This window comes from Diabrotica virgifera, chromosome 7, assembly GCF_917563875.1.
Source record: "Diabrotica virgifera virgifera chromosome 7, PGI_DIABVI_V3a".
NCBI classification, from domain to species: Eukaryota; Metazoa; Arthropoda; class Insecta; order Coleoptera; family Chrysomelidae; genus Diabrotica; species Diabrotica virgifera.
Window position 1 is genome coordinate 142926548 of NC_065449.1, and position 27930 is coordinate 142954477.

A 27930-nucleotide genomic window follows, 5' to 3' on the forward strand; every position below is an offset into this window, starting at 1 on the left:
CGAACTAGTTTCTTGAACAATGTATTATATGCACGAGTCTATAATTTTCGTAGCTACGAATCGTTTTCATTCTCTCTATATGTACATCTCGGGCTGAATACACCTGCGCTGCAGGCCATTAGTCTCATCTCACTTTTATAATCACACCGTAAATATCCATCCACTCAAGTATTTTTCTAATTTGAACATCATTTTTTTTTCTTTATAATCGAAGATTACGAAACTAGAGCTTATGCTTTTAAGATGAATAATTTTCACTCTTTATCACATAAAATTACTGTAATTCAAATAATTCGTATTTTAAATGCTCATATTGCCTCTCATAATTATTTTTTAACGAATTGACATGTCTATACGAATGAAACAATAGAAGTAAATTACAAATATATTATTATGAAACTTAACAGGCTTTGTAGGTCTAGGGCTAAAACGTTTACATTTCTGATTACATTTTACTTTAGTCTTATAAATTTTATTTGACTTCACTTCAGTCTTTTTATACACTCTTTCATCACCTCCCTCCATCTCCTTCTGTCCAATCTAGTTCTTTCCATCTCTCAATGTTACTTTTCTTCAGGTCTTCGTACACACTGTCCTTCCATCTTTTTCTTGGCCTGCCTTTCCTTCTCTTTTGTATTGGTCTTCGTGAGTGTACCATTTTGGCATTCTTTCACTTCCCATTCTTTCGATATGCCCCAAATATCGTATTCTCTGTGCTTTGATTGTCGTCGTTATCGTTGGCTCTTTAAACAGTTTTTCCAATTCTTTATTGGTTCTTCTCCATTGACCTTCTATTTTCACACCTTCATATATTGCTCTTTGTATTTTGCTCTCCCATCTTTCTAAAAGCTCTGTTTCTGCCTTTTTCTGCACCCATGTTTCGTATGCATATGTTACTGTAGGTCTGATAAGAGTCTTAATTTTGATTTTTGTTTTTCTGGATACGTATTTGGATTTCATTAATGTTCGCAATGCTCCATACTTTTTATTTCCTTTAGCTATTCTTGCCTTTATCTCCCCTTCCGCATGACCATTTCCAGGTAATTAATTTCTTTGGCTCTTTTGAACGAGCATGTTTTTTCTCCATCTATTTGTAGTATGATGCCTTTTTCTTTTTGGATCTCTCCTGATTATCTTATATTATGTACTTTGTCTTTTCTTCATTTATTTTAAGTCCCAATTTTTTGGTTTCTATTATTATGTTTTTCATTAACTCTTGTATTTATAATCGAAGATTATGAAACTGAAGCTTATGCTTCAAGAGGAATAATTTTCACTCTTGAGCACATAAAATTATTGTAATTCAAATAATTCGTATTTTAAATGCTCATAGTGCCTTTCATAATTATATTTTTTAACGAATTGATATGTCTATACGAATGAAATAATAGAAGTAAATTACAAATATATTATTTATGAAGTTCAACAGGCCTTGTAGGCCTAGGGTTAAAACGTTTACATTTCTGATTACATTTTATTTTAGTTTTATAAATTTTATGCGATTTCACTTCAGTCTTTTTATACACTCCTTCATCTCCTTCTTTCCATCTCTCAATGATACTTTTCTTCAGGTCTTCGTACACACTTTCCTTCCATCTTTTTCTTGGTCTGCCTTTCCTTCTCTTTTGTATTGGTCTTCGTGGGAGTACCATTTTGGCATTCCTTCACTTCCCATTCTTTCGATGTGCCCCAAATATCGTATTCTCTGTGTTTTGATCGCCGTCGTTACCGTTGGCTCTTTAAACATTTCTTCCAATTATTTATTGGTTCTTATTCTCCACTGACCTTCTATTTTCATACTTCCATATATTGCCCTTTGTATTTTGCTCTCCCATCTTTCTGAAAGCTCTGTTTTTGCCTCTTTCAGCACCCATGTTTCGCATGCATATGTTACTCTAGGGGCCGGTTGTTCGAACGCTAATCAAAAATGGAATCAACTGATCATGATCATTATAAATATTAATATTTAATTCCTGTAATATCATAATAAATATTTAATTACTGTCACCAACTGTCAATGTCAACTTTGTTTGGGTTGCTGAAAACATAACTGATTACAATAATTAGTACATTATTTCACGGTTTTTGCTATAAATTTTAAAGAACCGCTTGGATTGACATGAAATTTGGCATTTGCATAGATAATATGTCATAGAAAAAAATGATATCGTGCCGATGTGTGCTTTTGCCCTGGGGGTAATTTTTACCCCCTGTCTGGGGTGAAAAAATATATGTCGAAATAAGTCCGGAAATGGATAAATTGACTAATTTTAAGCAACCTTTGCACTAGGGAGATTTTTCGCCAAGTCAATACTTTTCGAGTTATTTGCGAGTAAATATGTTCATTTTTCAGCAAAATAACCACGTATTTAGACGGTTTTTCGCAAATAATTCAAAAATTAAGTATTTTATCGAAAAAAATATTCTTAGAAAAAATATAGGCGTTAAAAAATTTAAAAAAATGGTGTATGCATAAGGTCTTTAGACCTAGTACAACCAGAGTTCGAGCTAATGAAAAATAGGTTTATATTCGCCCAATTCCAAATAGAATATTTCAAGGTGAAATATCCAAAAACCACTTCTTGGAGAAAACTCATTACGACTTTTTTAAAGTGTTTCAAAAAAGCTTTATTTCTGTTTTTAAAAAAAGGTTCTAGCATCAAATGTAAACAAGTTACGCTCAAAATAAAGTTGGTCCATTTTGTTTTGACAAAATAAAATCGGGAAGATCATCCCCTAATTAGCAACTTGAATGAAAATAATCGTTGCCGCTTCACAAATTACTTTACTTATGTTGTGTTTGTATGATCTGTAAGTTTCATCGATTCAAAGTGCTTATTTTTGTAAAAATTGTCGGTCTGAAGTATTTCCTTGTGGCATCTTATGCAATTTACTATTTTTCTTTGCATTTTTCATTGAAAAAACTCACGTTTTATAACTGTTTTTCATAAATAACTTAAAATGTAACTTTATACAAAAATATCATTAAAACAAAATTATAGCTAATAAATAAAAAGAGATTCGCGTCGGAAAGACATATGTAAACCCAATAACGACTGAGTTATTGCTCTTTAATGAATGGTCATTTTCGAAGAACATCGAAAAGGAGAACTTTTAATCTCAAATAACTCGAATGTGGTGCAATTTTTTGGGAAAACTTAAGAGACATTTTTTAAAGTACATTAAAGTACCTTTCAAATAAGCTCTGACAAAAGTTTTTTTGCATAAGAACTGACTGACTTATGACAAAAATAAAGTCGCTCCCTGCTTTTTTCTTTTTGAAATGTAAAAATTAAACCCTCGTCGTTACATTCCTAATAGAAATGAATAGCTTCCCACTTGAAATTAATTTTATTTAGGTACAATTGATACGATCCATGTGATTTGACCGGTTTGGAATGATTACTTTAGAAAAAATAGTTGATTGAATCGAAAATGACATTTTAAAAATTGTTAAAAAAAGTGCATTTTTCTTAAATAAATCTAAGAAGTATTCATAATATGAAAAAAATGTTTCAAATAGTAACTGTAGAATTTCTTTTACTGAAAATTTTTATTTTTGTTTTGTTTTTGTATCATGAATACTTTTAAGGTTTATTTAACAAAAATGCCATTTTTATTTAAATTATAATAATGTCATTTTCGATTTCATCAACTATTTTTTTCTAAACTAAGCATTCCAAACCGGACGAATCACATGGATCGTATCAACTTATCCTAAATAAAGTTAATTTCAAGTGGGAAGCTATTCATTTCTATTAGGATTGTAACGACGAGGGTTATGACGACGATGTTAAAGAAAAAAGCAGAAAGCGACTTTATTTTCGTCATAAGGGAGCGTTCAAGTATTACGTAATGCGATTTTTGAAGATTTTTGACCCCCTTCCCCCCCTACGTAACGCACTGTAATGGGCGTTTAACTATTACGTAACGCAATTTTTGAAGATTTTTGACACCCCCCCCCCCCAACCTGCGTTACGTAATACTTGAACGGTCCCCAAGTCAGTAAGTTCTTATGCAAAAAACTTGTGTCAGAGCTTTAGTCCTGTCGCCAGGGGGGGTACAACGGCCTCCTTAATTCAGATGACTTACCCAAGTTTTTTTATGTATTTTGACCCGTAGAACACGAATTTTTTGGGTAACAGTCGATCCGGATGTCGATAAGATTGTTATAAACAAAGAACTTGAGGAATCACATAACAGCGATTTTTCGCAAAACAAAACATTTTTTTGTATTGTTTGGGTCATTCTAAGCAAAAAATGTTTTTACAAGTTTTTTCGTAGGATGCATAGTTTTGCGGTTGAACGCGGTTGAACTTTCAAAAAATCGAAAAAGTGCAATTTTTGAACCCGAATAACTTTTGATTAAAAAATAAAATAGCAATTCTGCATACTGCATTTGAAAGTTCATGTCAAATTCTATCGGTTTTGATTATTTTCATTGCTAAAAATTAAGTTTTTATTTGTTAAACAAAGCCATAAACACATAGTGTTTCCCGTGCCCAATGCATGCGTTTTGTACGCAATCTACGTAGAAATTCTGTATGCGCGCCTACTCGTTCGATTTCAAAATGAGAAATGCATTGAAAACATCATTCAATCACTATGTGTTTATAGCTTTGTTTAATAATAAAAAAATTAATTTTTAGCAATGACAGTAATCAAAACCGATAGAATTTGACTTGAACTTTCAAATGCGATAAGCAGAATTGCTATTTTATTTTTCAATCAAAAGTTATTCGGGTTCAAAAATTGCAATTTTTCGATTTTTTGAAAGTTCAACCGCGTTTATGTCAAAAACTATGCATCCTACGAAAAAACTTGTAAAACCATTTTTTGCTTAGAATGACCCAAACAATACAAAAAAATGTTTTGTTTTGCGAAAAATCGCTGTTGATTCCTCAAGTTCTTTGTTTATAATAATCTTATCGACATCCGGATCGACTGTTACCCAAAAAATTCGTGTTCTACGGGTCAAAATACATAAAAAAACTTGGGTAAGTCCATCTGAATTAAGGAGGCCGTTGTACCCCCACTGGCGACAGGACTACTTATTTGAAAGATTTTTTTAATAGAAATCTCTCGAGTTTTTCCAAAAAAATGCACCACATTCGAGTAATTTGAGATTGTAAGTTCTCCATTTCGAGGTTCTTCGAAAATAACCATCCTTTAAAGAGCAATGACTCAGTCCGATCATTTCCGACGCAAATCTCTTTGTTTTTTTATTAGCCACAATTTTATAATTTAAACAAAATTTACTCAGAATTAGTCAATTTATAGATTTCCATAATTATTTTGATTAAAAAATTTTCATCCCCTAGGTGGGGTTGTTTTCACCCCCAGGGCAAAAGCGCAGTTCGGCATAGGGTAGATTTTGAAGAAGAGTGTCAACAAAGCTTGAAACCAAATTTTTATTAAAATCAGTGTTGGTTCTCAAAATTCCACGGTTTTACAGTTTTCTACCGCTGATGAGTGGTCTATATGAGTGGCTCCTTGAAAATGGTAATTCGCCGAATAGTGTGAAAAATAATTCATTCTTATTAATCTCAGATTGTTAACATTCAAGATATTTAAATAAAATTGTATCAATATTTTATATTACCCCCTATCTAATTATTCATATTTGTTTCAGGTATGTAATTTAATGATTTACTAAAATTGGTAAGTTGATTATTATTTTTAAATTCTGATTGTTTGGCATATATATCATACTAGTGACGTCATCCTTCTGGGCGTGATGACGTAATGAATGATTTTTTAAATGAGAATAGGGGTTGCGTGTTAGCTAATTTGAAAGGTTATTCTATTATCTATTCAGTAATATAATCATTAATATAATTATTTATACAGTGTCCAAAATTTTTTTGAATTAAATTGACGCAAAAAGGAAAATGTGTTTTGTTTATTTATTTAATTCAAAATACATTTTACTGCTGTCCGAAAATAGAAAAAAAAAATGTTTATTTGGTAAAAAACATTGCTTTTTGCTTAATCCTCTAACTGGCAAGATTCTAAAAATTATTCTATTTAGCTGGGTATATTTTTCAAGTTTAATAATGTATTTAGAAACCTAGAAATGCTATTAAAATTTAATTATCAATTTTTGTTTGGCTTCCAGGTAAAATCAGGTAAAGGGGTCCTCAGGTGCCCCTTGCCGGTTTAAGTCAAAAACGTTTTATTGATTAAATTGATTTGAACGGTTTTTATTAAAATAATTAAAAAACAAACAGAACAGAATAGGTGTAAACTATTTTTATGGTAACAATTATAAAGACAAAACAGTCTTTGGCATTAGAACAACATAAATGAATATCACATTTTCTACATACACATTGAGTTTTCGACACTTTACAATATTTACATTTTTTTACCACCCTCTTTGCTTAGCCAAAGTGGAAAGTGATCAATACTGTCGATGCGAATGTCATCAATGACATGTTTTGCTTTTTTTTTCAATCCGTTTCAACAGAATCCATAAGTTATTGGATTTCATCTTCGGCCATTACTGACAAATCAAACTTTTTCTTTCTCCAGTTGATATTGCCTACCATTTTCAGAAGCAAAATATACAAATAAGTGATCAAATGTTGGAAAACAATAGCACAGCAACATATAACAATCACAACAAATTGAGACGAAACTTTACCGGCAAGGGGTCCCTCAGAAACCCTTTCTGTTTTCTTTTCTAAAGCACACTCAGAATATTTGTTTTATAATAATTTCAATATATAGTGAAACTAGAAGCTGTAAACCACTCATAATAAAACGTTTTCATTATATTCAGATTATTAAATATATTTCTTAAGTTAGTACGATAAAATTATTATAATTTATATTAAAAATTTTTATTATATATAATTCTAATTTAACAATTAGATATATATTTAAAATTAAAAACAAATATAAATAAATAAATAATTTTGATTTATTTATTATTAATAAAATTAATTTTTATATAAAATAGTATTAAAATTTTACTTCGAAAAAAAAAATTTAATATGAGATATTTGTTCTGCGTTCACCTCAACCTGTCGCACAAATCTGAGGCAGAAATGCATTGGAAACGTCTCTAGAAGAACTAGAGAAGAAGATTCAGAACAGTTTGCGGCTACATTAATTTTACCTGTGGCTTAAATAAATAATAAGCGAAGGGGCCTTCAGGGACCTCTTGCCAGTTAGAGAAAATAGAGTGGATAAAGTGGATAAAGTCGATCAATAAAGTGGATTTTGTGCGTAGATTCATCACTATAGATGAGACTTTCATCATAATCCTGAATCAAAACAAGAAGCTAAAGAGTGGTGTGAGCTTGGTTCTTCGGCTCCGAAACGAGTTCCTGGGATGCGAAAGGAATTTTGTTTGTTGATTACTGGCAAACTGGTTAAACAATCGAATTCTGAAAATTGTTGTAACGCTTTAGACCAACTAAAGGAAAAACTTCGTGAAAACAAATCCGGTTTGTAGAACAACACCATTTGTCATTACATCATAGTATGGTATAGTTAGACCCAAACCCAGACATCCAAAGTGAAAGTTATCCTCCAACACCAAATTGTTCTATATGGTCCACATAATGTTCAGAAAAAAGTCACACCATTTTGAGGTCGGGTTTGGGGGGGGGGGGGGAGAAATCTGCAAATTCGTAGTTTTTTACGTTTTTCGTCAATATTTCTAAAACTAAGCGGTTTAGCATGAACAACCCTCTACACAAAATTGTTCTACATTAAATTTGAAATAAAAAAGTCCCGATGCATAACCCTTCTAAAATGAACGGTTCCAAAGTTACGGAGGTAGTATAGTATAATTGGTCCAAAAAAAGGCCTAACCCAGACATCCAAAGTAAAAGTTTTCCTTCAACACCAAATTGTTCTATATAGTCCACATATTGTTCAGTAAAAAGTTACACCATTTTGAACGTCCGGTTTGGGGGAAGATGGGGGAGAAGTCGGTAAATTAGTAGTTTTTTTACGTTTTTCGTCGATATTTCTAAAACTATGCTTTAGCGCAAGGAATGTTCTATAGAAAAATGTTCTACATAAAATTTAAAACAAAAAAGGTTCTATACGTAATTGTTATAAAATCAACGGTTCCAGAGTTACGGAGGGTGAAAAGTGGAGGTTTTCGATACTTTTTATATTCAACGATTTCTCCCCCCTCTCCCCCCCAAACCCGACGCTCAAAATGATGTGACTTTTTTCTGAACATTATGTGGACCATATAGAACAATTTGGTGTTGGAGGATAACTTTCACTTTGGATGTCTGGGTTTTTGGTCTAGTTATATCATAAATATTGCCCAAAAAATATAAAAAGTATCGAAAACCTCGATTTTCACCTCTGGAACCGTCGATTTTATAACAATTATGTATAGAACATTTTTTGTTTTAAATTTCATGTAGAATATTCTTGTATACATTGTTTACGCTAAAGCATAGTTTTAGAAATATTGACGAAAAACGTAAAAAAACTACTAATTTACCGGCTTCTCTCCCATCTCCCTCCCAAACCGGACGCTCAAAATGGTGTAACTTTTTACTGAACAATATGTGGACCATATAGAACATTTTGGTGTTGGAGGAAAACTTTTACTTTGGATGTTTGGGTTAGGCCTTTTTTTGGACCAGTTATACTATACTACCTCCGTAACTTTGGAACCATTCATTTTAGAAAGATTATGCATAGGGCCTTTTTTATTTCAAATTTAATGTAGACCAATTTTGTATAGAGTGTTGTTCATGCTAAGCCGCATAGTTTTAGAAATATTGGCGAAAAACTTAAAAAACTACGAATTTACCGATTTCTCCCCCCTCTCCCCCCCAAACCCGACGCTCAAAATGGTGTGACTTTTTTCTGGACATTATGTGGACCATATAGAACAATTTGGTGTTGAAGGATAACTTTCACTTTGGATGTCTGGGTTATGCCATCTTTTGGATCAACTATGCTATACTATCAGGACAATGCCATCAGTGCAATATGAGCATTTTGACAATGACTAAAATTCATGAATTAAAGGTCGAATTGTTGGAGCCTCCACCATATTCACCAAATTTGGTCTCTAGCGACTTTCATATGTTTCAATACCTCAAAAAATTGTGGAAAGCATTTTTTATCAAATGCTGGTAGACAGAGACGCAGCGCTGAAAAATCTCTTTGAATTTACTGAAGCTAAATTTTTCACAGTTGATTACTGTGATTGTGTAGAGAAACATACTGCGGTCGGTCAAGCGAAACGTAGAACAGGAGTTACTGAGAGGGTATCAAAGTTGCTTTCCTACGAAGGTAATTAAATCCATTTACTAAGGCTGAAAATCAGTACGGTACATTCCATGTCAAATCACTCAGGCAAAAAATTTTGGATCTCCGATTTGTCTGAAAATTGGTATATAGCTTCTGCGGGACGTAAAAATAAGATATTTAAGGTCAAAAAATCTTCTTCTTTTTTTCTCAAAATGTGATTTTATGCGATTTTACAGTGATTTGGTGTTTATTTAAACAAATTTGCATTTTCTGTCGTAAAGTATCAATGAAAAACATAATATTTTAATAGAAAGGACTCACAAATGTCATTATATGGCATTATAACAAGTTATTTTGAATCAAAACAAGTTTTTGATCAAATTTTATAGTGTAAAAAACGTTAAAATACCGTTTTTTACATTTTCCTTCATTCCCAAAATACATCATAATCGATTTGGCTGAAAATTTGCCCACAGATATCCAAAAGATAGAACTTAGAAGTGGTTAGAAGGATTTGAATTATATTACAATACCAAAAAAGTTACATGCAGTAATATCAGACTCAAAAGTATATATTAGTCCAGTCGGGATAGCATTTGACCTTGAATGCCGAGCTGCCCAAAATTTTATTTTTCTGATCTTATATATAGTAGCCTAAATTTAAAATCACGAATGAATTCCTCCGTTACGTTAGCCGCCATCTTGATTTTAAAGGAGAACCTGTTTGACTCAATATCTCCGCCATTTTTAACTTTTCGACAAAAATGGTAGGAACTGAAATTGTTCCAAATAAATCGTATTTACAATTATTACAATTTCTTTTTAACAATTTTTGTCGTGAGGTCGATATTTTCGAGTTAATTTTACTTACAGTAGACGCCTATATTTTTGACTATAATATTGCATGTAACTTTTTTGGTATTGTAATATAATTCAAATCCTTCTCACCACTTAAAGTCCTATGTTTTGTCTATCTGTGGGCAAATTTTCAGCCAAATCGATTATGATGTATTTTGGGAATGGAGAAAAATGTAAAAAACGGTATTTTAACGTTTTCTACACTATAAAATTGGATCAAAAGCTTGTTTTGAATCAAAGTAACTTGTTATAATGCCATATAATGACATTTTTGAGTCCTTTCTATTAAAATGTTATGTTTTTCATTGATACTTTACGATAGAAAATGCAAATTTGTATAAATAAACACCAAATCACTGTAAAATCGCATAAAATAACATTTTGAGAAAAAAAGAAGAAGATTTTTTGACCTTAAATATCTTATTTGTACGTCCCGCTGAAGCTATATACCAATTTTCAGACAAATCGGAGGTCCAAAATTTTTTTTGCTCCAAAATTGAGTGATTTGAAATGGAATGACCCATACACACATTCTAAATTGAAGATATATCCCTGTATGACGGGACAGAGCCGGTCGGTCGGCCCCAATGAATGTACAGGGTTATTCACTATATTTTGACCCCCTTGTAAACTGCTTTATTTACAGAATTAAAAAAAATGTAAAGTACAAAAGCTATTCGATTTTTTAATTATGATTTTTTGAGATATATATCGTACTAGCGACGTCATCCACCTGGGCGTGATGACGTAATCGATTATTTTTTTAAATGAGAATAGGGGTCGTGTGCTAACTCATTTGAAAGGTTATTCAATTCTCTATACAGTACTATAAACATTAAGATCATTATTTATACAGGGTGACCAAAAATTTTTTTTTGAATTATTAATTAAACAATTAATTTAATTAAAAAAATTTTTTGGACACCCTGTATAATTAATCATGTTAATGTTTATATTACTGAATAGGAAATTGAATAACCTTTCAAATGAGCTAGCACTCGACCCCTATTCCCATTTATAAAAATAGTCGATTACGTCATCACGCCCAAATGGATGACGTCACTAGTATGATATATGTATATGTCATAAAATCATAATTTAAAAATCGAATAACTTTTGTATTTTACATTTTTTTCTAATTCTGTAAATATAGCAGTTTATAAGGGGGTCAAAATATAGTGAATAACCCTGTACATTCACTGGGGCCGACCGACCGGCTCTGTCCCGTCATACAGCTGACCGACTATAATAATTTTTATTTATATTTAATTTAGAATGTGTGTACTTATTTTCAGCCTTAGTAAATGGATTTAATTACCTTCGTAGGAAAATAACTTTGATACCCTCTCAGTAACCCCTGTTCTACGTTACGCTTGACCGACCGCAGTATGTTTCTCTACACAATCATTGTAATCAACTGTGAAAAATCTAGCTTCAAAGCTTCAAAGTAAATTCAAAGATATTTTTCAGTGCTGATTCTTGGACTATGAGGTCATCAGCTGTGGGATCACCTTCCAGATTCTCATTTTCAGGAATGGAGTTCTTAAATTAGAATCTCGCGAGAGCACGTGTATTGACGTTCAGGAAGACTATATACCTTTTGAATAATAGTGTATTACAAACCATAAAATTGTGTTTTTCTTATCGAACTGCAAAACTTATTGAACAGCCTCATAATGTTCCTAAACTTTGTTGGACGGTTTTTAAAGGACAATTTTTAAAGAATATTTAATTGTTCGCGTAATCTTTGTTGTTGTTGAAACCAACTTAAAAGGAGTTAACCTGGTTAGATGTTTTTTAATTCTTTTGTATGTTAATATACGCATATAAAATTAAGTAAAACGTTGCATTGCCGTGAATAACAATCTTTTTCATGAGTAAGACAATTAGACATATGTGTTTTGTGGAATAATTATATAACGCGTGCTGATTTGTTATAAACAATGCTTGTCTCGGATACTTATATGTTAAGAAAAATACCTCCCAAATAAAAAATATTCTCCCACGATTGTATCAGTATAATTTTCTATTTTTTCTTATGGAAGATATTTAAAAATATCTTAAAAATATATTGTTTAACAAACTTTATTGCGTTATTATGTAAAAATAAATAAAGTTTTAATGCAGAAATAATGGGAAGTTTATTCGAAAAACTTGGCAAGTATTTTTCACAACAAATAGAAATTCTGATTTTAGCATTTCCGCGTTTCAGAAAAATAAAAATAGATATAAAAATATATTATGTATTCCTGTCCAGGATCTATTCAGTCAGGTTGTATCGATCTCAAAAATATAATTAACCCCGCAAAAACCGTAAAAAATATGTTTTTTTAGAGATTTAAATGTGTTCCTCTCAATTTTTGAATGTCTCCAAAGAATCCCTAAAACCCCTAATTAACTACTTTTTCGGGTTTTTGAAGGTTGCGCACTTCACGGAAAAATCTGGAAAAAATCAGAAATATATTTTTTGAAAAAATACACAAAATAAAAAATGGACCTGCAACCATCTCCAAAAAATGATAGGTATCAGTGGCGGATGCCACTGATTTACTTTATAATTTTTTGTTAATCCGGACCTGGATTTTTGTTATGGTTAGTATGTGGGTCTTTTGGGTTTTGAATGAGACATGTGTACCAAATATCAAAAAAATATACCGGGTGGTTCTAAAGTTATGGCTTAGGAAAGAAATGGGCAAAATCGATAAAACACCCTGTAATAACTCGGTTATAAAAGTCGTTAAGGCAAAAATGTAGTGTATCTAAAACCGGCTCGGTGACCTCTATTCACCATTAAAGTATTTCCGTTTCCCAATGAAACACCCTGTATAAGCACACAAAAATCAGAATTTGGTATCAATCTGTGGTTACAACATCATCCTCAGAATTTCACCTCAAAAATAGGGATGTTTGCTTACAACATCGAGACCAAGAAGTTAACTGTCAAATTGGCTGGTATAAAGCGTTTACAATAGTAAACAGCATATGTGAATAATTACTAATTTATAATGAAGAGAAAACGATTTTCGGATTGAAAATCAAAATATCCAAACAATTGTAAAATGTAATTTTCATTACGATCAGTTCAGTTGTCGTCCCATATCCCATATACGCTGTGAGCTCGTACGTAGAGGGGATATTTACAAATTCGCGAACGCCAGTAGTGACAAGTTTGTAAACGTTTACCGGAAATTTGACATAAATGTCAAAGTGATTAATTTAAAATTAAAATTAAAAACATTAATTATAAACAATATTAGTTGGTCAAAGCTGTGGTATATATTTTTACCTTAAATATACTTACGTTTTAAATACTGAATTTAAGTTTTTTTAATGTTCCGTAATATCTAATTATAAATAATCTATTATAATCTTAGCGCCATCTACACGATTATTGTCAAAGTATCCGAAGTAAGAAATTGATATTTTATCAATAGAACGTCAAAATGATTAGAAAAATCTTAAAAAAATCGATTACAATTTAATTACTTTGTTGCGTTGTAAATATTAAGCGATAACAATTAAATAATAAATTTAAAAATTACCGGTAAAAGTTGAATTAGTAACCGCTAGGAGCGACACCAGCGAAGCTCACAGCGTATAATTACAATTTTAATATGTCACAAGAGAACAGTTCTGGAACCCGTTTATCTGGGTATTTATTCGGATTTTTCTTTACTGACTTTTATAAATATGACAATGCCTTTTTAGTGTCTGACCAGGGCCGCGCCGTCCATAAGGGCGAAGGGGGGCGGTGCCCCCCGGCGCCGAAGCAAAAAGGCACCGGCAGGTGCCGAAAAAAAGTGACAATACCGAAATTACCAGAAATATTAGCAATATTATATTATTTTGTAAAATTGAAAATTTACCAATCGTAGGTAGATATAATAATAGCAGATATTATTACTTTGATCCCCGTGTACGAGGCGTTATTTCTCTAATTTAACTGAACTATTACTCCATTCACTCACGGTAAAATATTGCAAAACCTCTGAATTTTAAAGAACAGCTTGGATTAACATTAAATTTGGCATATATTATATAGCTAACATGTCAAAGAAGAAAATTATATTGTGTCGACATGTGCTTTTGCCCTAGGGGAGTACCACCCCGTCACGGGGGTGAAAAATATACGTTCAAAATAAGTCCGGAAGTGGATAAACTGACGAATTGCAAGTAACTATAAAGTTAAGTTGTTCTATAAAATTTTTATATTACTTAAGTCAATACATATCTACTTTTCGAGTTATTTGCAAGTGAATTTTTCAACAAAAAAACCATTTTTTTAAACGGTTTTTCGCTAATAACTCAAAAAGTAAGTATTTTATCGAAAATATATTCTTAGGAAAGATTTTGAAAAAGGTATTTCCTTCAAAATTTCAAATTATTGTTTTTTATTTAAAACCAATTTTTTTCAAAACTAAGCACTTTGAAATGGTGAAACTTCCAGATCATATAAATATACAGACAAAGTGAAGTAAATTGTAAAGCTTTAACAATTAATTTCAGTTGGGATATGCTAATTAAGAAGAGATTTTTACGATGTTTTTTACCAAAACAAAGGGACCAACTTTATTTTCAGCGTTACTGGCTTACTTTTACTGCTAGAAGCTTTTTTAAAAAACCAGAAAAGCTTTTTCTAAAACTATAAAAAAGTTGTAACGTTTGCCCGAAAAGTGCTTCATTTTTTGGTTATTTCACGTTGAAATTATCGATTTGGAATTTGACGAATAAAAACTCACTTTTCTCGAGCTACAACTCTTCCTCTACTAGATCTACCGACTTCATGCGTGCCCAACTTTTTTTAATTTTTTTATAAGCTACATTGTTGCTAAGAACATTTTTTTCAATAAAATACACACTTTATATGTTATTTGCGATAAACCGTCTAAAATTGTGGTTTTTATGTTGAAAAATAAACATATTATTCACTCGCAAATAACTCGAAAAATATTGACTTAGTGAAAAAACTGTAGGTATATGGAACAAAAGTTGCTTAGAATTAGTCAGTTTATCCACTTTCGGACTTAATTTTAACGTATATTTTTTCATCCCCGACGACGAAATATCAATTTTTTTCTTTGATATAAATCAGTTATGCGTATTCCAAATTTCATGTCAATTAAAGCGGTTCCTTAAAATACGAAGCAAAAACCGTGAGCAAATTGACTATAATAATAATTATATAGGTATTTATTTGTTCTCTGATAATATAATCGTTGTTTTTTGTAAATATTTATAGTATTCATAATAACTTATCAGTATATTACTTTCCTGCTGCTGAAAATCTAAGAGCAGAAAGTAAGTTACCCAGAGGGTAAGAGTTAAATAGTTACCCAGAGGGCCATGTTAAGAATCACAAGGAGACAGATTACCAAATAATATCAGGCAAAGAAAAAAAAATCAGAAACATAGTAGAACATGTAGCAAAAAAGAAATGGAGATGAGTAGGTCATGTTGCAAGAACACCGAACAACAGCTAGACTAGAAGATTATTGGAATAGCGACCGCGGGTGGACAATCGGATAAACGAAGCAGATATAAACCACCAATGCGCTGGAGTAACGATGTAAATGTAAAGAGAACTGCCGACTGCCGGGAACTGGATAGCTGGTAGCCAAGATAGGGAGACATGGAGAAACTTAGAGGAGGCCTATGAGTGGACGATAACGGTTAGATTATGATGATTATGACACTTTCCTAACACCTAAAAAATAGTTTGTAGCTATACCGTATAACGATTCACTAAGCTACAAAAAACTACTACAAAGGAAGGAGGAAAGGGGCGCCTAAAATTATTTGCCCCGGGGCGCCTGAAAGCCTTGGCGCGGCCCTGTGTCTGACTGACTGGTTCTTATTTCTTTTAGAATTCCTACTTTTCTACTTGGACTATCCCACAAAAGTACCTATATTTTTACCTTTCATTTTTCTTTCACCATATGAAGACGTTCAAAAGCTTACTTTCAAAAATCAATGTAACGGTACCCGTAAAATCCTTCCAATTTGCCCATTTTGAAAAAAAAAAATCAAAGCCTTCTAAATCCGGCGAATAATAAGGTCATCCATTCATCGCCGTGACGCGTGGACCGCCCTTCGAATCCCTTGACAACAAAAAAGTACATCTGAACTACTTCCCACTTGTTGAAAGTACATCGCAGCTATACCCTTCGTCCAAATTCCCAAGCATCGGTGTTATAATGCCCTTCGGCATTCTGAGGCATGTCTTATTGGGCTAGAAGGTTATTCCACCAACACAAAGAATTGTGTTTACATCATAATAAAATGTTTATCATTTTAAAACTATTATTAATATTATTTTTAATATTTCTATTTTCTTTTGTTCTGAATTTTCTCTTTTCACTACTAAAGGTTGGCAATAATTATTTTAAGTTGTTTCCTAATCCATACAACTACTCGTAATAATGCATACTCATAATGATCCATACACATACAACTACTCGTAATAAATAAACTATAAAATTAATAATAATTCACGGAAATTAATATTAACAAATAAGTTTTAATACTATTCAAATAGTTCATTTTGAAGTTGAATACACATAATTACAACAGGTCTCAGTTTTAAATGAATGAGAAGGGAGAACACGTAAAAAATTCAGTCTTTTCAATTGATTAAACAAATGTAATAGTTATTTTCCTAACAAGTGCAGAAAGTCCTACTTTTCCGCACGCGACTGCAGTTTGCCTAACGACGCGAAGCGGCAGTTCGGCAAGCAGTCGAGTGCGGAAAAGAGACTTTCTGCAAGCGTTAGGAACAATATTTTTTCTATGAGTCTTTAAAAAATGACCAAATCTTAATCAATTAATTTAATTAATATGAAAATACATACGCAAATTAATTCTTTGACAAGGTTGTCAAACCCAAACTTTCAGCATAATTGGTTAGCATGACGATGATCTTGGTTTCCATGACGACGATTCAAAACCACTGTTATTGTCTACTGATTTGACTTTCGAATATTATGTCAAAATTATTTTATTTCATCAAATTCTCGCGTTTTAATTTCATTAAAACATGAACACAATATGATATATTTGAAATAAATTAGTAAATAATATCTAAATATTAGTTTATTGCATGTATTATAATTACTTGAAGGCCATATTAATATATCTAAATTAACACGCGTGCGGAAAAGTAAAACGCGTGCGGAAAAGTAAAACTTTCTAAACTAAAACGCTTGCGCGAAAGTAAACATTTTTGCACGCTCGTAGAAAAAGATGTTAAATAATAATTGTTTATTTCGGTTGAAACCTAAAGGTGTGTAAAATTGCACCCGTCTGTAATTTTTAATGATTTCAACGTCATCAAACTATGAACAGGTATCTTAATTCAATTACCCAAAAGTTTATGTTCCTCTAGTTCTTGCTTACTGGGACAATATTTATGTATATTGAGGGTCTGTGAAGGCAGCTACAAAGAATTTAGTGTTTAGCAGTATTGCCATGTTCTTAGAATTAATCGGGAAAGAGAATGTGATGTGTATGTTAATTAATTTATTGACATGGAAAAAATAAACTAGATAAAATAACGAGAAAAATTTTAATGTTAAATATTTTATCTAACAGTAATAAAACAGTATTTAGGTAGTATCTAAAATAATAAAGAAATGGTCATAAAATTGATATCTACTGAACAGCTGTGGCAATATGGCAACTGCAAATTTAAACGTTCTGACTTTATTGCGAAATCTATCCACTAATCTATCAGGGCAATTGCCAAAAAAATCTAATAATTAACTGCAATTAATATCAAAATAAAGATTTATTTTTTCATGTTTTATATAAATTAAAAAATAGCAGAATCCATAAAATAGTATAAAAAAGTGTACTTTTCAAAACTTTCTCTGTATATGTGCAGCGTACAACATATACATTATAAGGACATTGCAACCCTCCAAACGCAGATATTTCGTTCTGTGGACATTGTGTTAATAGCTATTTTCATCCACCCTCAGACTAAATCTTGTCCGCTCACTGAACAACTTACTGCATCTTTATGTAGAGGTGGAATGATTTCGGTCTTCATCTCAGATGCGAATCGATCATACATTTTCAATTTCAATATAGCCTCAAGGGCTCAACCTGATCAGGTAGACAATTCACGATCGACGTTTACCGTTAGGTTCCATTTATCTACATACATATGTTGGAGGACTTAAAATTAGAAGAAATTGGTAAACCACCTGTCGATCCCGTGACGTGTGTGTATCGATTTTGACGAGCACAGAAATTTTAATTTTATGGAAAAAGTTGAAGAATGTATTTACTCACGCTACGTGAAAAGGCGGTGTTTTAGAAACTACCAATTGCTTTATCATTTTTTGATAGAAACTTTAATCCCTAATATTATTTTTCTTTGACTGCTTGTGATATTTCGATTAACAAAAAAGAAAACACTTATTTCTTTAACCTTTCCGTGGTGTGCGGGACAACTTGGTTACCCCACGTGCGGTTTTGTCTTTATAACTTTTCAAAATATTTTTATTTTTTTTATCCCTCCAGGTAATCTTAGAAAATATATTACTAAATCGTTTTTTTATAAATATTATCAAATATAATTTAAATTTTATACTAAAATTGAAATTACCTCCTCGAGGCACACAGTGCCAGAAACCCCTGCCAGAGACATTCAACAATATACAAGTCGAAGATGCAGCTTTTGTGCCAGGGCACGTGATAGAAAGACTCAAATATCATGTAGTACATGCAGAAAACCAATTTGTACCATACATCGAGAAGAAAGTAAAACATTCTTATGCCCTGACTGTAAAAATCAGGAATAAAATCAAATTGTAATTACAGGTAAAAATAAAAAAAATGTAAATCTTCTTAATAATAAAAACAAATTATTTCAGTTACTAGTGCCTTATTATATAACTTTCCAAACAATAATGTAAAATTTAAATGAATTATTAAAGTATTTTAGTGGGGTAACATAGTTGCCCCGCACGGCCTGCAGCGTAAGTTTTTATAGCACGGTTCCGGAAAGGTTAATATAGAGAATGTAGCACAGAGAATATGTATTAATATAATAATTATAATTTTATTATTATTCTATGATAATTTATTATATTATTAATGATTATTTCATTCATAGGAGATTCTGACCAATAGAAAGCTACAGAAATAAAAATTAAACTGATTATTTTTTAATGATTTTAACTTCCAATCGTATAGTAAGATATTTGATCACGTGTTTAATTCTGTCCAATCAGATTAAAATTATACTGAGAATTACCTACTGTAGAAAATTACCGATAGAATTTTTTTAAGTAGATTGTTTCTGTTTAATGGCAACCAGTATACGTATTAAAAAATAATCTTACGAATATCACACGACAGAAAGAATAAATAAGAAAATGCTTCATTTTTACTCAAATTTGTTGTCATTGGGCAATAGCCACTCGAGCCCTGCGGGCTCTCGTGTATATTACCAGACAACAAATTTTCGAAAAACTGTCGCATTATTTTCAATTTATTCTCACTCTCTTGTGATATTATACCCGATAATTTTTGATAATTTCCCGTCGTCAAGTATACTACGTCAGATCCCATTCGTTGCTATGAAAAAATACATTCAGTGACATTAATGACAATTAATGTTTTAAAAATTATAAAAGTGATGACTTTCAACCGTCAAATATTTATAACAACTGTGTGTTTAATTGTACTAATTTGTACTTACATAAATAAATTACAATAAAATTTTGGTTTTGAATAGTTTTATTCATGAAATAATCGCAACAAATTGCACTCAATCTCTAAAATTAATATAGAATTTTTGCCCTCGTGACACTTTGACATAAATTCACTCGCCTTCGGCTCGTGAAATTAAAACTGTCAAAGTGTCACTCGGGAAAAATTCAATAATTTTAGAGCTCTTGTGCAATTACTACTGATAATTCGTTAATATACACAGTATACAGCGTGTGTGAAAAAAGCGATAATTCCATAATAAAAAACCAATATTTCGCGAAATGAATATCGAATCGAAAAATTGAAAACCGATTGTTCAATATTTTTCAAGAATATATCGAATCACACACACTAAACACGACCCGCTAGCCACACCCCTAGATAGGGTGCGGGGAACTTCTTGAATAGGAATCGTCATTTTTTATTTCCGATTTGGATTCCTCATAAAAAATGTGCTCACCTAACTTTTAGAAAAAAAAAACATTTTTTTATTGTTGATAGATGGCGCTATAATCAGAAAAAACGATTTAGTGTCATACCATAGGTAAATTATAGAAACTGTCTGATATCTCTTGCAAATAGAAGAGAAATACATTTTCAAATAAAAAAAAACCCAAAAAACAGGTGTTAAATATTTTTTAAAAATCTATCGGATGGCACAAAACAGAACCCCGCACTTCCACCCCCTGGGGATGGGGCGGAGGACGACTTTGAAATATTAAATGGAAAACCAAAATTTTCATTGTAGATTAGGATTCTACGTAAAAAATAAACAAGTTTTATCTGTACTTTTTTCGAATCGTGATAGATGGCGCTGTAAGTACAGAAAAACATACACAAATCCAAAGTCTGCAGACTAATTTTTATGGTAGCGAATACAGTTGTTTAACCCATTCGTGAACATGACTGCATATGCAGACAGTATTTTTTCTTTGTGTCTGCATGTGCAGTCGTGTTCGTGAATGGGTTAAGAATGTTTTGTAGATTCGGAACCTACAATAAAAAATGGGGGTTCCAATTAAAGATTTTAAAGTTGCTTCCTACCCCATCCCCAGGGGATAGGGTGAGGGTCATGTTTCATGGCTTTCGATAGATTTTTGAAAAATATTACACACGTGTTTTTCATTTTTTTTTTATTTAGAAGTGTATTTAGAGATATCAGATCGTTTCTGTAATATTGTTAGGGTATTTTCCGTTTTTTTTTCGATTATAGGGCCATCTATCATCTATTAATAATTTGAAAAAATGTTTCAAATAAATGTTATTTATTTTTGCATAATGAATCCAAATCTGGATTTTGGATCAAATAAGATTCTAATGTCTCCACCCCATCTCTACAAGGAGTGGAGAGTCGTGTTTGGTGCCATTCAATAGATTTTTGAAAAATATTGAACATTTTTCAGTTTTTCGATCCGATGTTCGTTTCGTAAAATATTACCTTCCCGCTTCTTTTCACACACCCTATATAACGTGAAATCAAGCTGCTGTAATAGTACTAATATGGTTAAAGAAAAAATCTTTTCCTGTAAGAAAATTCTCGCAAATTGCTATATGTAGAAACAATTGAATAAATTACTCTTATGCAATGGTACCACCACAAATACTTTGAAATCTTGTCAACACAATGTCAAAGACGTTACATGCTAAAGACTGTATCCAGTATCTTTTTCTTAATGAGCCTATTTGTGACGAAATTGTGGTGCTCATCATGGCAATCTTTACCTTATCGACAGCAGCGCGAAAAAGCTGTATAGAAGTTGTGTTTACCAGGTTCTCAGGTTCTTTAACTAGCATGTTCTTTTTCTTCCTGGACCTCACTTTCCAAATATTTTCCCTTGCAGGATGACTACTTGTAAGACGGCATATCTGGATTCATTTCTCATAATGTGCCCGAAGTATTGTAACTTTCGAGATTTGATGGTGGTCAATACCTCTCGGTTCTTCTTCATGCTTCTGAGAATCTCCTTTTGTGACTCGATCAGTATAACACGATATATTTGATAAGCCACACTCTTAAGAACTTGGAATGACAAAAGCACTATTTGCCTTCAATGTGCTCACCCAGAGATGTTTAGGTACGAATCAGGATTTATTTATCCGCTTCATTAATTTCGAATGAGCGTTTGAAATGAGCACCCCGAGAAAATGATAGAACTGCTAAAAGAGAAAAATGTTGAAGAAGGTTAGACAAAACTACTACAGTAAAAAAGTCCTATGAAGAGGTGGGTTCGACAGAAACACGTTTTATCACCATTATTATTTAAAATATTCACTACATTTCTAAATTCTTTAAACATCGACTTATTGTCGACATTGTTGTAGCCGAAATGGCCTAATTATTGTAATATTAAGGTCTTTTGACCTAACTATGTAGCTAGTTCCAACTACTTTGGATCTAAAGTTTCTACCTGATGATGGACTGATTGGTCCGAAAACGTTTGTGTGTTTTTTGTACTATAGATGTACCCACTTCAATCCAATTTGGATCATTTTAGATAAAAATTTTAATAAATTTATATACTATCTACCATCTACCTACAAGTGAAGTTTTACTTCCTTCCTGAAGAAGTACTTCCTTAGTAAGTTCATTATTATTTACTTCTTATAGTCTGGCTATATTTCGGGAGCGTTTATCAGTTGAAGATGAACACGGTCTATTAATAAATGGAAAAGGTCTGAAAAAGACTTAGAATTGCCAGGAATGCAATTGAATCGGTGAGATCAGAAAAGGCATCACTCATTTGTTGGACATTTCGAGAAAATTGATGAAAACTGTTCCGATCAAGCAAAACTTATTTATTGCAACTACAATATACCATACAATATACCATAAAGATATTGTAGTTGCAATAAATAAGTTTTAAAAATGTATAAACATTTTTAATTTCTTTACAACACGAAAATGCAGCAGCTGCATAATACTCTGATTAAATCGGAGAGTGCAGGAAGAGTCTATACCGGTTTCGGAGGTCTTTTCCCCCTCATCAGTAGTCCCATATCCTCTTCTCTCCGATTTCTCCAGGTATCACACTTTGGGCCTTTCCGAATTGCAAAGAAAGGAATGTCACGGATGAACTAGAGCCATCTACCGGAAACCAAAGTAAGTTATCAATCGAAGTAGCACAGAAAATGACAATAAATATCGTTCTCATACCACCAGATTGACAAAAGGTGGAATACTTTCTTTGGTTACACCTCCTGAGATTTTCAAAATTTATAAATCAAACAGGATGCCGAGAAAATTAAGATGAGAGAATTTTAAATAATTCACAACTCATCTTCTCAGCGTGGTAAAAGTTCCAACAAGAAAGATTCCTTAATACTCATACAAAAGAGTAAATAAATTAAAAATGTGTAAACATTTTCAATTTCTTTGCAACACGAAAATGCAGCAGCTGCATAATACTCTGGTTAAATCGGAGAGTGCAGGTGCAGGAAGAGTCTATACCAGTTTCGGAGGTCTTTTTCCCCTCATCAGTAGTCCCATATCCTCTTCTCTCTTCCCTCTTTTACTTGATCGGAACAGTTTTTATCAATTTTCTCGAAATGTCCCACAAATGATTGATGCCCTTTCTGATCTTACCGATTTAATTGAACATCCTTAGAAAAAGACATTAAAAAGTTTTATTATAGTATTTGATAAAAAGATAAGCCACACTATTAAGAACTTGGAATGACAAAAGCACTGCTTTTCCTCAATGTGCTCACCCAAAGATGTTTAGATATACTTAAATCAGGATTTATATAAATACATATCTGCTTTATTAATGTTTGATTGAATGGCGTTGATAGGAGCGCGACGAGAAAATGTTGTGCGACGAGAAGTGCTAAAAGAGAAGAATGTTAAAGAAAGTTAGATAATACTACTACAGAAAATGTACATATTGAGGAGGTGGGTTTGACAGAAACACATTTTATCACCTTCTTCTTTACGTGCCATCTCCGCGACGAAGGTTGGCAATCATCATTGCTATTCTCACTTTCGACACTACAGCCCGAAAGAGTTCAGTTGAGCTGCATCCAAACCATTCTCTGAGATTTCTCAGCCAGGACATTTTTCTCCTACCTATGCTGCGCCTTCCTTGAATCTTTCCCTGCATAATTAATTTTAGGAGTTCATATCTGTCACCACGTATTATATGACCCAAGTATTGAAGTTTTCTTATTTTGATGGAATCCAGTATCTCCCTGCTGTTCTGTATCCTCCTTAGTACTTCCTCATTGGTTATTCTGTCTGTCCAGAAGATTCTCAGCATTCTTCGATACGTCGACATCTCAAATGCTCCCAATCTATTGAGGCATTGTTTATTGAGAGTCCATGTCTCCACACCATACAAAAGAACAGAAAATACATAACATTTTAGTACTCGCTTTCTAAGATCTAGGCTGAGGTCTCTACTACACAATATTTGTTTCATATTAGTGAATGCACTTCTAGCCTTTTCTATTCTAATTCGGATTTCTTTAGTATAATCGTTTGTTTCACTAATGTTCGTCCCTAAACAGTTATAATTCTGAACTCGTTCTATCGTCTTATTACTTACGTGTAGATTGATGTTTCTAATATTTTTCTTTGATATAACCATGAATTTCGTTTTCTTTATGTTTAGTGACAGACCAAATTTTTCACTTGTTGCAACAACCTTATTTAAAATTCTTGTATATCTGTAATAGTTTCTGCTATTAGTATTGTATCATCGGCGTATCTAATTTCACATATGGGTAGGCCATTTATTTTTATGCCTGCTACTTCATCTTTTAATGCTTTCTTGAATATTTCTTCTGAGTATGCATTAAACAGTGATGGCGACAAGACACAGCCCTGTCTAACGCCTCTTTTGATTTTTATTTTATTGGTGTTTAAATTATTTATTCTTATGACAGCTTCTTGTTCATAATACAGATTATTTATTATTCTTATATCCCGTGTGTCGATGTTCTTCGTTCTCAGTAGTTTTATAAACGGATTATGTTTCACCGTATCGAATGCCTTATTATAATCTAGGAAGCAGACAAAGATGTCCTGGTTTACATCTAAACATCTCTGTATTAGCACATTTACTGCAAATAATGCTTCTCTGGTTCCTTGAGCATTTCTAAATCCGAACTGAGTTTGTCCGATGTCTTGTTCTAACTTTTTGTATATTCTACGATGAATAATCTTTGTGGCACATTAGACTGATGGTACGGTGTTCGCAACATTGTCTGGCGTTTCTCTTTTTCGGTATAGTCACGAATGTTGATTCCATTCTTTAGGTAATATACCTGTTCTGTATATGATATTAAATAATTCGACAATTACATGTATATTGCAGTCGGCTATAAGTTGCAATATTTCTGTCGGTATTTCGTCCGGTCCTACAGCTTTCCCAGTTTTCAATTCTTTAATGGTGTGTTTTACTTCACTTTCTGTTATTTCTGGTCCAGTCTCTTCAACGAAATATTCGTTATCTATTGTGCCTCGGTTGTCGTTAAACAGCTGTTCTATATAGTTTGTCCATACCAACAATTTGTTTTCTGTATCCATTACTATGTCTCCCTTTTCATCAACTAGTATATTTTGTTTGTATTCTGGTTTTCTAGTTAATTCTTTTATTATCCTGTGTACATATTAAAGCTGTCATGTTTATGTTGTAGCGTTTCTATTTCATCATCGTTTTATCACCATTATAATTTAATTTGTATATGTAGTGGGAGGCTTTAGAAGAACATGGTGTATTAATAAATGGTAAAGGTCTGAAAACCCTTGGAATTTCCTTGGGAAAAGACATTGAAAAGTGTTATAATAGTAAAGATTTTAATTAAAACGTCTTTAATAACATAGGCCAACGATGAAAAAACTTTTATGATAAGATTACCTCTATCTTATGTATTTTAGTGTGCTGAGTCCGAAAAGCATATTAAAAATGCTGTATCACCCACCATTATTTTACAATTTAACATTTAAAATTACATAATTACCTTTGAAACCAAGATGACTACTAAGGAAGAAAAAGCTTGTATTGCATTCAAACAAGTTGTAACCAAGTTTTTAGGTAATGTGAAAGACCCTAACTACGACCTTATAGTAGCTTATTTATTAGATAAGTTTTTTAAAATATTAGATAAGATTTAAGATTTGGGATGTCAAATGAGCCTCAAAATCCACCTTTTGCACTACCATCTTGATTTTTTCCTTGAAAATCTGGGTGATGTTAGTGAAGAACAAGGCGAACGATTCCCCTACTAGGATATCAAAGTGATGGAGCAACGATACCAGGGACGTTGGAACAATAATGTGATGGGTAATTACTGTTGGTCACTTCATCGAGAACAACACAGTGCCTCGCATAGGAAAAAGTGTTACTTCAGAAGTTTTAAATAAAAAAGAGAAAAAAATACAAAAGCATTGACTCCTGAAATGATTGCACAGGTCTATACTATTACAAAATAAGAATTAGATAAAAGGTTTTATTCTAATAATGTATAATTTAAATGTATTTCGTTATTTTGTCTTTTTCAAATTATTATAATATATAATAAACCAGTGTCATATTGTGGGAAAACTAAGGGTGATACGTAAAATCTAATTTCAGATTCCTTTTTACCACCAAAAAATACATAGGATTCACATAAGTTTGTAAGAAAAGTTTTATAAAAAGTTTCTTTGTTGGCCTGTGTAATAATTGTATGATGGAAAAATTAATTTTTTTCGTTATTAAAGATTTTGTTTTCTCACTTGTGTTAATATTCGCATGAAAGATTGATAAACTTATATAACACTTTCGAACATTCTTCAGCAAACCTACAGCTGCTAGAGTTTACCAGCTTATAACATACAATCCCAATAATTGCAATAATTCTTTTAGTATTCGATAAAACCGTTTAATTCCGATAATAAATTGATTAATCATCTCGAGAAGAAAATAGTCCAAAAAGCTCATATCTCAGTGAGATAGATAATGATACTTCGAAATGTTCCCCACCCATCCCGGCGGGTAGTTCATTTGTTTCCGTCCACCTTCACGGTTCTTCGCCGGTAACTTCAACTCGACGAAACGAAAACCGACTAGGACTAGCTAGATGAAACGTGAAACAGAACGTGTTGTGCCACTACGAGTTCCGAGTTCGAGCATGGCCAGCATGGGTTAGGCACGCGTATTATTATACCGCTCGCTCGTTGCAAGTAGCTCGTCTGGATACGATACAAACATTCTCTTCTTCTTTTTACATGTAAACAAATCAGTGCTTACGGGGATTTCGTATCGAAGTTTTTGTGATAATGTTAAGTTTGCTTGAATTGTATTATTTGTGTTGTCTTTGTAGGACACAGGTTTAGTGAAAGTGAAAATGAACTTTTTCGACTTAGTTTTCTAGTTCTGTTTCTTTATTTTTTATGATTCTTTGAGATGGGAATTGTTACCAAGACTATCGGAGTCATATTCAGTCTGTAAGTTTTCTAATTATTACTTCTACTATTACTATCTAATATTTTGTTCGTACAGTGTATTAGAAAATCCTAAAATTGTAAATTTGGATTTGTTAAAGAACATGAATATAAATATGTAGTAGAATTTATTTAAACAATATTATTTAATATTTATAATATGAATTAACAACGTGCATGGTACATTTTGAAAACTTTTTCGTTTTTATAAATCAGTACAACAATGAAAAACAAAAAGAATGGTATTAAAGGACTACGATTATTGTTTACATACATACGGAAAAACGACAGCTGTTTCTCTGTATCATTTCTTGTAATAATCTTGAAAAGTTGACGTATTTTGTATTATGTAAAATTTTGATAATATAAATTTTGTTTCCGATAATATGAAAATGTTTATGTTAGAGCATAAGCTCAAAATTTCGAGCCAATGCTTTTTAAATGAGAAATTTTCGAATCCTGAGAAAACTTATAAGTATTTTTGAAAAATTTAAACGCAGAATGAAAGAGTATATTATTACGAAGGGCCGAAAATCACTGAAAACTTCTACGTTTGTTTTAAATAAGTTACAGGGGTGAAAAAGAAGAGAAAATTGAGTGTGATTTTCAACTTTAAAACTCAAAAAAAACTTTTTCTTTATTCTAAGGGACTTTCGGCCCTCGGTAATAATGTAATCTTTCATTCTGCGTTT

At 32.1% G+C, this 27930-nt stretch overlaps 1 protein-coding gene across 4 annotated transcripts in view; it reads left to right on the forward strand.

The window, feature by feature from the left end:
• The window catches only part of LOC114331285 (E3 ubiquitin-protein ligase HECW2), a 955949-nt gene that overhangs the window by 794353 nt on the left and 133666 nt on the right, over positions 1–27930 (forward strand). Inside the window, exon 1 of one of the 4 annotated variants that reach the window (XM_050656278.1) lies at positions 26801–27241. The exons of the other annotated variants lie outside the window; for them this stretch is intronic. Coding sequence (XP_050512235.1) covers positions 27201–27241 — 41 coding nt within the window. The 5' untranslated portion in view covers positions 26801–27200. Of the gene's footprint in view, positions 1–26800; positions 27242–27930 lie in introns of those variants that run through there. 4 annotated transcript variants of the gene reach the window in all.